At 36.7% G+C, this 12615-nt stretch overlaps 1 protein-coding gene across 3 annotated transcripts; it reads left to right on the top strand.

Moving 5' to 3' along the window:
- LOC121868193 (thioredoxin, mitochondrial-like) lies at positions 1 to 11072 on the top strand. Of its 3 annotated transcripts, none has more exons than XM_042368520.1 (3): positions 1 to 317; positions 5833 to 6066; positions 7805 to 8102. In XM_042368520.1, exons 2-3 carry the CDS (start codon positions 5869 to 5871, stop codon positions 7940 to 7942), a joined length of 336 nt encoding a protein of 111 aa, XP_042224454.1. In that variant the 5' UTR covers positions 1 to 317; positions 5833 to 5868; the 3' UTR covers positions 7943 to 8102. The 3 variants fall into 3 exon arrangements, with proteins under 3 accessions (XP_042224454.1, XP_042224447.1, XP_042224440.1); XM_042368513.1 differs by lacking the exon at positions 1 to 317 and adding an exon at positions 2300 to 2378; XM_042368506.1 differs by lacking the exons at positions 1 to 317; positions 5833 to 6066 and adding exons at positions 2303 to 2378; positions 10400 to 11072 and having other exon boundaries at positions 7805 to 8401.
- The last annotated feature ends 1543 nt before the right edge of the window (positions 11073 to 12615 follow it).

Here is a 12615-nt window from a genome sequence, read left to right as displayed (position 1 = left end):
AACGAAAATAAGATTCCAGAAATTCATTCAAAACCCTAATGTCACTGAGTGATTGTGGTGTGTGGAGAATCTGTGGGTTGAAGAATTCGCACAGTATTTTCAAATGCCAAAGTTTGCACCCAGTTTGAATGAGCCAAATATGACTAAAAATCATCACGCAAATGCATTGTTGGATCCCATCAGTGACGTCACACCGTGGGACAAGTTAAGAGGCTGGGAGTACCTGTCTGGAAGGCCAAAAGGTACAGAACGATCTGTTGTGAGGTGTCTGCTGTCCTCTCCTGAATCACTGTGCGGAATCGCTCAGTCGCTCACTTGTAAGTACACTCACAGATATTTGGGGTTTCAAGTATATCTTAATATTTTTCTACGTATTATATATTTTCTCATTGCCTGATTTAAAAATAAAAAGTTTAATACGGTGACAGTTGTAATAACTGTTATCATAAACTGTGGTTGGTGGGGACTCGTTTGTTTTGTTTAAACGTTAGAGCGCGCGTCAGTCTGTGATTAAGTGCAGTATTTTGTTTTAATTAGTGAATTAATTATTAAACAGGATTGTTGAGTTAGTAGATATCTGGCATACATCATACTAAATATGTACGGTATTTATTATGGAGGTGTTCCGTGCTTCACATCTGTGGGTAGCGTAATATACAGTTTACTATTTTATTATCTTATAAAATAAGGATTGACTATAATATTGTTATTGTTGAGACGTGAATATGTGTCCACGAGGCAATTTTTATTGCGTGTTGGAGAAAACAGACTAAAAGATATCTAGACGGTCCGTCCTTCGTAGCGATCTTCAAGAGTGAAGTGCTTCCCCATCTGGAGTACTGTCACCCCATCTAGTCCCCGAGATATGCTAGGGACTGTCAGTTGGTTGAAAATGTTCAAAGGAGGGCCACCAAACTGGTGCCTGCACTTCGGCACCTCAGCTACCCTGAGAGATTGGAGCGCCTGAACTTGCCTAGCTTATACTACAGACGGGCAAGGGGGGACCTAGTTGAGGTGTATAAGCATCTCAAGGGGCACTACTCAGTTGAGTGTCCTTACTTGAAGCTGGCGGACGCTCGCCCCACAAGGGGTCACAGCTCAAGATTGAAGAAGCCGCAAGTCCAGAAAACTGTGAGAGCAAATTTTTTCGGAGTGAGAGTTGTGAACTCTTGGAACAATCTACCAGAAAGTGCTGTGATGGCACCGAGTGTGAGCTCTCTCAAGACAAGACTTGAACAACACTGGAGCAGGTTCAGGTACATTCAGGAGCCGGTGCATGCCCAGTACTTGCCAACAGTGCGTGACAGAGACGTGACCGATCGCCCAAACGGCTAACGAGCCGATCAGTGGTGAAGAGGATAAAAATAAGACTCGATAATTCCTTTAGTTGTGTAGTATGTCACATTAAGTGATATAAAGGTGTAGATATCACTAGTATACGTAGTGTGGATTAGGATGGTGAGGCTTGGAGAAGTTTCGATACAGATTTTTTTTTTAATTTAACAAATTTATTGAAAAAGCTTGGAGTACAGTTTGCCCATTCCAAGTAATTCAGTCAGGTCTTGACACTAAGGGATACACAGAACTAGGGTCGGCGGTCGGGTCAAGGCGTGTACCACAAGGGGAATTTGAGATGGTAAGAAGGAACTCCTCGTATTAAAAGAAACTGCGATTTAAAGGATGACATTATCTCACGCTGATGTGTTTATTCCAGCTGGATGGCCTGTGAGCCTTTGTGGGGAACTGGCCAGATCCTATTGACTCCATATAAATGTTTGCGGACGACGCTAAGTTATTCAGGGAAATTAAGAAAGAAATGGATTGTGATGCATTACAGGGAGATTTCTATCGGCTTCAGAAGTGGTCAAAGAAATGGTGTATCACATGTACCGACATGAAGAAACATCAATAATGGAGTAACTGTGAGAGTTGTAAACTGTACGTTAGCAACGAACTGAAATTCTCGTACTATTGTGAGAAAATGGTCAATCAAACAATTAAGCTTGTATGACGTATACGAAGGTTGTTCACATACCTAGATATTCCGTTCGTCCTTTCATGCTCTTCAGAAGTGAATGCATCCCGTCCAAGGACCTTGAAGTTGGTCTTGATCCAGTCTGGTACTGAAGGTTCCCGAGAGTTCAAGGTGTAGCATTTCCATCTCACGTAAATTATGTATTTCGCTAACTTCTCCAATATATTCCAATTTCATGAATTAAAATAGCTTAAAAAAATAGAAAGGATTATATTTTTTACTTATCAGCATCATCATGGCATTAGATATATAAATGTACTAGAAAGGTAGTTTACGTCACTCCCGAAGTTGTTGTTGTTCTTCATGTAAACAAACACTGTCTGGAGGTGGAGGACTGGCCTTGGTATGCTGGCGGTTTTAAACAACTTTTTCTCACTAAACGTATAAGTAGTGCATATTAAATTTTACAATGATATCACGTGAATAAAGTAGAAATAACCCGTAAATGAATTGGACGTAAAAACTACACTAGGTCATAGGTTCCCGGAGTGAAAGCTGACGTCATATATCTTAAGAACATAAGAATGGAGGAAACTGCAGCGGGCCTATTGGCCCATACTGGGCAGTCCCATTTACACCCAACCTCTATTGCTCATATAAGCATCCAACCTATGTTTGAAGCCGTTCATATATTAAGGCAGTAATATAATTGTAGAATTATTAGCATTTCGGGGCGTTTCATTCGGGTCCGACTAATTACCCAAATGTAGCCGCAATGAAGTCAAATAATGGTCCTACATGAATAAATCGGACTGCCAATCTTTTCTCGACTAGTATTTGGTGTCACAAAGTAAAAAAATTGGTAAACTTAATTTAATCTGAGTTAATAGATCGAGTGCATGTACCTAACCTAACCTAACACAACTCAGATTAAATTAAGTTTACCAATTTTTTGTGACTGACACCAAATAATAATCGAGAAGTGATTCACAGCCCGATTTACGCTTGTAGGACCATCATTTGACTTCATTGCGACTACATTTGGGTAATTACTCGCTCCCTCGGTACATGCACGCGATCTATTAACTCAGATTAAAGTAAGTTTTCCAATTTTTTTTTTACTTTGTGACACCAAATACTAGTCGAGAAAAGATTGGCAGTCTGATTTATTCATGTAGGACCATTATTTGACTTAATTGCAGCTACATTTGGGTACATTTGGGTAATTAGTCGGACCGTTTCATTCCATTTACAACTCCGATTTTTACTGTTACAGTATGTTACTTTGGTAAATTTCAAATAAGTTGGCAGTAAACTTAACATAAAAGTTGATCAATATCTTCCTGGAAGTGAAGACATGTCACTGAAAAACTAATGAGAGGGAAATTAATAAGAGAAAAATATTGGAGCATATTTCCTGTAAAAAATAGAAGCCGTGGGCCCACCTAGTAAAGCAACTGAGGGAACTACGAATTAAGAGTAGAAATTGTAATTCTTTCGTGTGATATTGGTTATTGTGTGGCTTTCCTCCTTACAAATAAATGGATGTGTATCTGCCGCATCCATCTGCGTGATCTGTTGTTGACATACAAACCTTAACAGCAATCAAATGATTCCAGTGACTGCGACATGATATTGTGAATCTGAAATAAGATGGTTCCTCTTATTTTGGGTAAGTGGGCAGTGCTGGTGGAGACGAGTCTACTTGTCTTAAATAAGTTTGAGGAGTAAGTTATATAATTATACTGTGATGGTAGGAAGAGGATCACACAGTGAAAGCTATTTGTAGACATATAACATTGTGAGTGTTAGAGAATAATGAAATAAGTTAAGAGAAATAAATAAGCATACTGGAAGCAAACACTGGGCATTATTTTAGCCTAGCTACTGTATTTTCATTATTGTGACACTCGGCAAAATTTATTGAAAATGGCAAAACAAATTCCGTAACTGGGTTTTTGTTTGTAAATCGAAGCATGGGAAAAAAAAAATCATATACCAAAGCTTCGTGAATTGGGGATTACCGGTATCGTGTTTGTTGATGCTAACTTTTGCTAAAACCACTTAACTCAATAGTCACATTTATTGGTTGCTCTTCTGTTGGTTTTTATTGTTTTGGAGGCTATGGAGTGTTAAAGGTGATGTCTTTCTTGTACTATGAACTGCTTAGAATGTAAAGCAGATGGGGGGGGCGGCCAGGAAATTTTTTTTGCAAACTTACAAAACAATGAAAGCATCATCATAGTTATTTAAACAATACTTGAGTTGGGCCAACAGCATAAAACTTTATAACTGCAACTAACTCAAACTAATTAAACAGGATCTAACCACCTTAACTTAACCAACTGAAGAATAATCTAATAAAATTTTGGATTGGTTAATTCAGGTCATACAATACCACCTTGACTCTCTGGGTTTACACTGAGCATTAATATAAGTGGGCCAAGGGGTAGTACTGTACAGTACAGGGATTCATGCTTATTATTAACTTAAGAATCTCCTTCATTAAGACCAATGATATCTATACTGTACCTTCCCCCAGTCTTGAATCCTGTGGAAGAAATACAGTAGATTAAATAATAATAACAACTACATTAATGAATACAGTACTGTAACCACATGATATACAAGGTCAGAACAATTGATCAAAAGGTGTTAGAATAGTTTACATAAGAAAGAAAAGGGAATATAGTCGTTACCATAGTCTGTCAAAGAAAGTAGACAAATCCATTAATAGATTGGAATATAAATAAGGGAGTCACAAAATCTGAAGCTTCATATCAATCTTTCCAATCCTTATTACTGCTCAGTATAGCTAAGAAAGTGTTCCATCTCTTACATATTGTATACTGTACAGTGTTGAGAGGCAAGCACCTGGTCATGTGTGCCCATTGCTCGCCTTCCCCAGTAGTGACGGGAGTATTTATTCACTCACCCAAATTTTAGATTACGTCCACAGTACCGGTATAAACAAAGCATCAAATGTATAAGAATTTTTTTCCATGATATGCTTCTTTTAGTGCAGTGAAGTAAATAGTTTAAAGATCATTGTACAGTAATGTAATTTATTTTCCATTGATAGGCTGTTACTTTCCTGGACAGGCTTTCTCACCTGAATAATTTTTCAGGTGAGAAGTTGGTTGCCTTTCTTCATTTTTTTCATATATATGCTGTACAGCACTCACCTAGTGTTAAACTTTACTTTCAAGACTTAGAGAGTATACTGTATTAGCAATGTAAACAAGGTGAAAAATAGGAATAAATTTTAAATACTGTACTTATGAAGGCAATTATCATATTTAGCACTTAGATATGACACTATTGAACAGATTCATGTACTGTATCATGTTGCACAGAGTAATCATATGCAAACTACACTCTGTCATTGAAAACATTAAAAGTGATAACTGAACAGAACTTGAATTGCATAAAAAGTACTGAACAATGTTTGAATGTCAGTTTGCCGATATAAATTCATCATTTGTTTTAAGTAAATTTGTTACAAAATTTGATAAAAGTAGTTGTTGTCATGTTTGGTTAAAGAGTACCTGATACAGTACAGTAGTACTAGATTCCTCCCCTTAGATGCATTAAGATGTTATAACTAAAGTACTGTAGTTTGTCATGTTTTGACTTAATATTGTTTATTGCTTTCTAATATTTCTGTTTTGTGCTTTGTTGTGCAGTGAAGAAGATTTTAAGTTATTAAAGCAGTAGTGATGATTTGAATTTTACAGTACTGCCTGGTTCTTTATTTTTAGTACCTGTATTTCATATATATTTTTTCTTGTAAATATTTATAGTTTAATGGGAATTATTTACTTGTAGTACATTAACAGTTGTTGTGTCTTGTGCAGCTGGCTAACGTGCATGTCGTGCCTTCCGGGAATAACATGCGGGTACTTGGCCTGGGAGTGGGTGTAGTGGTGCTGGTTGTGGTGTGGGTGGCAGCTGCAGTGGCCATAATTGCTTGTGGGCGCAGTCGTACAGTAGCAGCAGTGGGAGTTACTGTGGCTGCAGCAGTGTTCTCTCTCATACTCCTTCTCCTCCCCCAGCACCCAACCCCTCACCAGCCCATCACAGAAGAAGTGGTAGGATTTTTTTTGTTTTTTAAGATGCCAAGCAGATAATATTTTGACCATAATATTATTTAAAATTTTAACACTGCCATTGCATCATTTGGAGCTATCAGTATTTTTTTTTTCAGTTGGTTCAAATTTTTAATTCTGTACAGAAGTATTGGTATTTTTAATTAAATTTTAATATACCCTGTACATGTACACTACTGTACTATGTATTTTTTTTTATAAAGAATACTAATGTAAAAGGGCGGGGAGAATAGTTTGGGTGCGAATAATACTGTACATTGATATTATGGAAATTACTTACGTTTGTATTTTTAGAAAACTGACAGTACAGTACTGTGAACACTTATAAAGTCAAGAAGGTGGTACAGTACCATAGAGAATACAGTGAGAAGATGAATGAATAGATGCAGAGTTGTGTTTAACAGCAGACCATGGGAGACCTTCATTCATTAATTTCATCTGTCATCAGTGTTACTTATTCTCATCTACTGTACAGTATTACCCCGCTTTACGCGGTTTTACTTTCCGCGATTTCTCATTTACGCGGTGCCTCGCCAGAACCAAACTTTCACTTTCCGCGGTGCATCTACTCATATACGCGGGAAGCGGCGCGGGCAGGATGCGCACAAGGTCGCCCAGTCATCAAAACATTACCGAGTTCTTCACCCGTCACCCACCACAGCCGGCCTAAGTCAGTGATAGTGAGGATATGGACTTATATGGACTTTGAGGGGTTTGACAAAGAGGCCCTGCAAGCCTATGTGGTGGATAGTGATACAATTGATACAAGTGATACAGGTGAGGGCCAATAATCTGCCCTCTGCCTCGGAACCAACCCCCCATCCCCGTGTGCCCAGCCATCTTTTCTACTAATGTAAGTGTTAAAAAAACTAATATTATTGATATTTCTCTTAATTATTAATTGTGTGTGCATACCATCATAAAATTAAGATGTAATTTTTACTACAACGTAGGTATTGTATCTGAAAAAGTGGAGTTTGGGGGTCGGGCCAGTCTCTATTGGAATTAATCCCATATGTTCTGTTGTTCACTTTACGAGGTTTTCACTTTCCGCGGTACCCCATGGGTTCAATTGACTGCGTAAATCGGGGTACTACTGTATATGACATTACACAGATGCTCCAAGTGATAAAGGAAAAAAGTACAGTCACAGAATAATATGTATAAATACTGTACATGACTTTTTCCATGAAGTGAAGACATCAAGTTTTGTACTATAAGCTGGGACAGTTACAACACTACTGTACAGTATATCTCAGCAGTGGCAGGTCGTGGGTTGTTCCATGGTGGGGGAACCTTAACACATCATACTATACTGAACAGGTATATGGTTATGGATCCCCAGAACAATGTTAAAGTCTAGTACCTTTAGAGTTCAGTGAGGCATCTTTCAGGGCCTTATCTGTACCATTTTTAAAGATTCTGTGTTACGTTTAGGATTGTGAATAATAGCCCTTTCATTGTTACATCTCCCCACCACAAGCGGTCCCTGCAGACTGAGTACTTTCTGAGGATTCAAAAAGTGGCAGGAAAAATAAAACTACTGTATGTTATACTGTACAGTGATAACATTGTTACCAACCACTGTCTTACTTACCAGGTAACTGCCTTGGAGAAGGCTGCTCTAATACTAAAACCATATACTGTACAGTACTGTATTACATTCTGCATTTTAAAGAAGATTTTTTTTTAAGATTTATAAGATATTCATATTTTTCAGGTGATTGATCATCTCTTCATACCTCGAGTGGTTATAGTGCTGATCTTAGGCTTGTCAGCACTTGCTGCATTTGGATCCATTATTGGAGACTGGACTGAGCCTATATTAGCAAAGCCACTTAAGAAAGTCAAGCTTTAAGAAACAAAGATTCTCTCTGTGGCTCTTATAATATTGATGGAGAAAGGTTTGATTAGTACAAAACAATATTGGTAAATAACACCAGAGCTAGCTGAGACTGTGTAAGTAAGTTTAATAGTCTTACTTGTACACTGTAAATTTTTGCCTCCTAACAATATGACTTCCAACCCAGCCATGTGCAAGTTTCTACAGAGGATCCCAGTTAGGAGTCTCCTGAGTATTTCTACTCAAGGACAGCTTGTAACAGCTTCCCCTGGAAGCAGGAACTTCCATCAAAGTGAACCCCTAATGGATATATTTGAAATACAAAATGAAGATGAGTTCAAGAATAAAGTCATGAGAAACTCACTGCCTGTAATTGTTAATTTTCATGCAGACTGGTGTGAGCCATGTCACTCCCTCAGGCCTTTATTGAAGAAAATTGCAACTGAAAACGTTGGTCAACTGCATCTTGCAGAGGTAAGATTTTGAATGAGATTCAGATTTTTAGCAATAGACAAGAGTAAGTTGATGTTTAGGTAAATTTTATGCCTGATTTAATGGTTATCCATGTGAACCAGTTACAAAAGTTCAAAGACCATCAGTTTAATACAGTATATGTAGATGTTACTGATGCTAAGAAGTTCATCAGATACCAAAAATTTGAAACACTTTTTCTATGGGACCAAGAACCTCTTGCATTATAAAAACACAAATACAGCACAATACAGTATATAAATAAGTATTGTACCAATACTTTATTCGATATACAGTATTCTGTGTTATTACATTAAGAACAATAATACTGATTCCATTGAGAACTAAGAATACACTGCCAAAAACAGTTAAACAGCAGCCATATTGTTCATACTGTCAACAGATGCATACAGCTGGTTGCACATTACAGTACTTATGTGTATGTGGGATGTTGTGATGTGCCTCCATCCTCCCAGATGTTCACTTACCCTCTCCCACAACATCCACTCACCAGTCGTTATTTCATGGTTAATGTTAAAGCAGGAGAATGGTACTAAAGTATTAAGCTCAAATGAAATGGTATGATGGTTGATGAAGGTGTGTTGTATGTATGTTGGGAAGGATTGGTGGCATCATTGGCTAGACAAACACTGCTACTGTATGTTGGATGTATGTGTGTGTAACTCAGTGTGGAATGGTGTGTGTGTGTGTGTGTGAGACTGAGATAATGTATTATGTGATTTAGTGTGCCTCATCCCCTCTCCCACTCTGCTAAATATGTAATGCACTAGGAGTTTAAAGCTCAGCTTCAACATTTGTTCACCAGGCAAGGAACTGTAAAAGCACTTGCACTGACCCCCATTGGACACAGGTCACTTGTCTCCTGTCCCTACCCATAAAAAGTGGTTTCATATTTTGTCCTTTCACTTTTCAGGAGACAGAAAGGGACTGTTAGAATGTTTAACATGCACTAAGAATTAACAGTATCAGAAAACCTACTCATATATGACACTACCTACTTAATGGATGACAAAAATTAGATTTCTGATTAAGAACACAAATTTCAATCCACTTAACTTTCCCTTGCACAAACACAGATTGATTTAGTTAATATATAGTGTCACATTGTCTTCTAATACACAAAACAAACAAACAAGGAATGTGTAATTGTGAGTAAATGCTTATAAGGAATGTACGGTTGCGGGTGAAAGCTTATGAGCTTCAGGCAGAGTATATTTTAGACGTAGAATGAGGAATAAAATTATGATTTTGTCATTCTGGAACTCTAGTACAATACTGTTTTCTAAGTTAAGATACACGAAGAGTATATACAGACAACACTGAAAAATTAAGTGTATTGATAAATAAGCTGAGAGCCAGTAAGATTTATCCACTTATCCCCTGTTAATTTGGTTTGTAAAAGTCTATAACATGAAATACACTAATGGTATAGAGAGTTGTGCCAAGAGGTAGGGAAATTATCTAATGTTAATATCTCCGATTAATGCTTGTGAAGAGAGTTCATTCATTTGGAAAGATATTGCTTTGATGGTTTGCTGTTGATATTGGTTTCAAGTATAAAGAGCAATGGCTTAGTTACTTTCTGTTTGCACTATAACATTGCTAACATGTGCCAAAAATTTCATCAGTTTGAAAATTAAATCTAGGTCTCTAGTGAGTCTTTAGGAAGCGGAATTAGTTTTATCCCGTGTGTGGAAGGAAGGTTCAAGTGCTTGTTAATTTCCAGGGTTTAGTGTACACCACCATGCATGTCTCTTGCATAGTAAATAAAGTTTGTTTATTATTTTCAAGAAATACCATAATTGTTATGACTTATGGCATACTACAGTACTGTATACACAAAAGAGAGAAATAGTAATGATGATCAGAGATATGAACAATGTCTTTGATGCCATAATGGGTGAGAATTTTTCATTTAATGTAATTTTATGATATATTTTTCATAAATATTTGAAACCTAAGGATGTTTCCACTCAACAGGTACTGGTGGATGAGCATGCAGAGCTTCTTCAAGCGTTTGAAGTTACAGCGGTACCGGCTGTACTGGGAATTCACCGAGGGATGGTTATTGAGAAATTTGTTGGTCTTGTGACTCATAAGGAAGTTAAAGGATTTGTAGAGAAATTGTTACATAAAAACTCTGAGTGAAGTATATATCCCTAGAGCAATATTTTAGTCATGTTTATTGTACTGTAGTGCCATATTTTACTGTAGGACGGCCATGATGAATTACTATGAAAGACATAATGAAAATCTTTTGATAGAAGTACAGATTTGGGTATTTTAAAGTTTGTCTTCCATAAATGAAATGTGTCCATATACGGTATATATATATATATATATATATATATATATATATATATATATATATATATATATATATATATATTCTAATTAACATGGATTATTTAGAACACAAAGTGATCATCTTTGGAGCCTTTAATGGAGAGACCAGTCTCAATATAGTACTGTAAGTGTTGATAGCATGCTGTAAAATAATGTATAGATTTTTGTTTGTTGTAAAAAATATCCTTGGTTTACAGTACAGGTTGTACCTCTCTAGTCCGGCAACCTCGGGACATGACCGGTGCCGGACCATGGAAATTCACCTTTTTCCTGGATAGATAGTGACTTGTGCTTATGCTTGGAAGCACTAGTACCACTTTCACTGCTTCGTGGTCTCTTTGAAGACATATTGAAGGGTTAAATGTTGTACAGTAGCTTCTCAAATTTTGGGAATTTTTAATTCATGCACAATTGTGTAAACAGCGTCATTTCTCGATGTACAAAACATTCATTATTGTTTATTACTGAATGTCTTTTTGATTGAATTAATGTTTATGTGTGCAAAATGAACAATACAATTCATTAATAATACGTAGAATATTAAAACACACGAGGAGACGAGACGGCATTGTTTTCGTTGTTTACAAAACCAGTGACCGAGTGGTTCTACATATAAAACTGAAGAAAATAAGACCCTGGTTGTAGCTGTAGTAAAATTAATATGGTTGTTTTAAGTAATGTTACTTAATGTTAATAAATGGAACAATAGAAGTAGCTAACCATTAATGGTAAAGAAAAAAAGTGAGATCGCGTATGTAAGTGCGCACATATGAAACATATCGTCATTACTCTACATAAGAATATGAAGGCAAGACTTATTTACTGTTCATATATATTTTAATTAATGTTTCTGAATTTAAAACAAAAATTCTACCCACCAGTGGTGGTAAAGTTGAAAACATAAGGACAGCCAATGTTGTTGTGTGTGTTTTTACTTGGATGACAAAGTTGCCAAGTCATCAGGTTCAACTCTAGCTGAAGCTGTAGAACATAAGAACTTTTCTGTGTTTTTTTAGTTTTTATTTAACTTAATCTGTGTTATTTTCGTTGGTGCATTAGGATGTTGCTTTATTACAGGTAGTAATTCGCCAAAAAAGTAGGGTAAATAAGGCAAAATTTAGCCAAACAACGAAAGTACCAGACTCAAATGAATTTTCTCCATTGGCAAACTAAAATCGTTCCGGACCACAGAATGCTGGACTAGAGAGGTACAACCTGTAGTACATTTTAGTAGCCAATGAACCAATTATTTATACTTGTTTGATCAAAATGGTCATAGGTTCATATGCTGTGTGTACATAATTTACACTGTTTTTCAAGAGTTAAACAGGAAGTGTATTAACATCATGGCAGTAGTCTATTTCAGCATCACTAGTATTAACTACAAAGGAATTTTTTTATGTATAGTTGTGGATAAAAATAATTTGGCAGGGAGAGGAGGAGGGTATGGGTAGGTAGAGATTTGGCACCGTTGCATAGAGGTGGCAGTTAAAGTTTATTTTATTTTCACTCCACAAATTTTCACTTTCTTTTTAGTTTAATTATGAGGCAGGCACAGCTTGCACTTACAATTTGCTGTAAATACTGTAACTCAATACACCAAAACAACTACAAGAATGTCGTAAAAAGTTGAATGTTTGAGGAGAGTTTTCACCGCCACCCAGAGGCAACACCCCCACCCTCTCTTCCTCACAGCCAAGTTCTTTTTGTTCATAACTCTACTTGTAAATGGTAATATTTCTGTAGATTTACTTTGATGTTTCTTGTACTAAAGGTTACTACAACACAAGATATGCCTTACAAGGATGCCTAATTGGTGTTTTTTTATCTTTCAATCATGTTACTGATAA

The sequence above is a fragment of the Homarus americanus genome, unplaced genomic scaffold (assembly GCF_018991925.1).
Source record: "Homarus americanus isolate GMGI-L3 unplaced genomic scaffold, GMGI_Hamer_2.0 scaffold32583, whole genome shotgun sequence".
NCBI classification, from domain to species: Eukaryota; Metazoa; Arthropoda; class Malacostraca; order Decapoda; family Nephropidae; genus Homarus; species Homarus americanus.
This window is presented reverse-complemented; position numbering and strand designations above follow the sequence as displayed.

Excerpts from the sequence above, each read along its gene's own strand:
- LOC121868193 (XM_042368506.1), top strand. The coding sequence starts at position 8,099 with ATGACTTCCAACCCAGCCATGTGCAAGTTTCTACAGAGGATCCCAGTT. Across the intron at positions 8,402-10,399 it reads GTCAACTGCATCTTGCAGAG|GTACTGGTGGATGAGCATGC; the intron begins GTAAGATTTTGA and ends TCCACTCAACAG.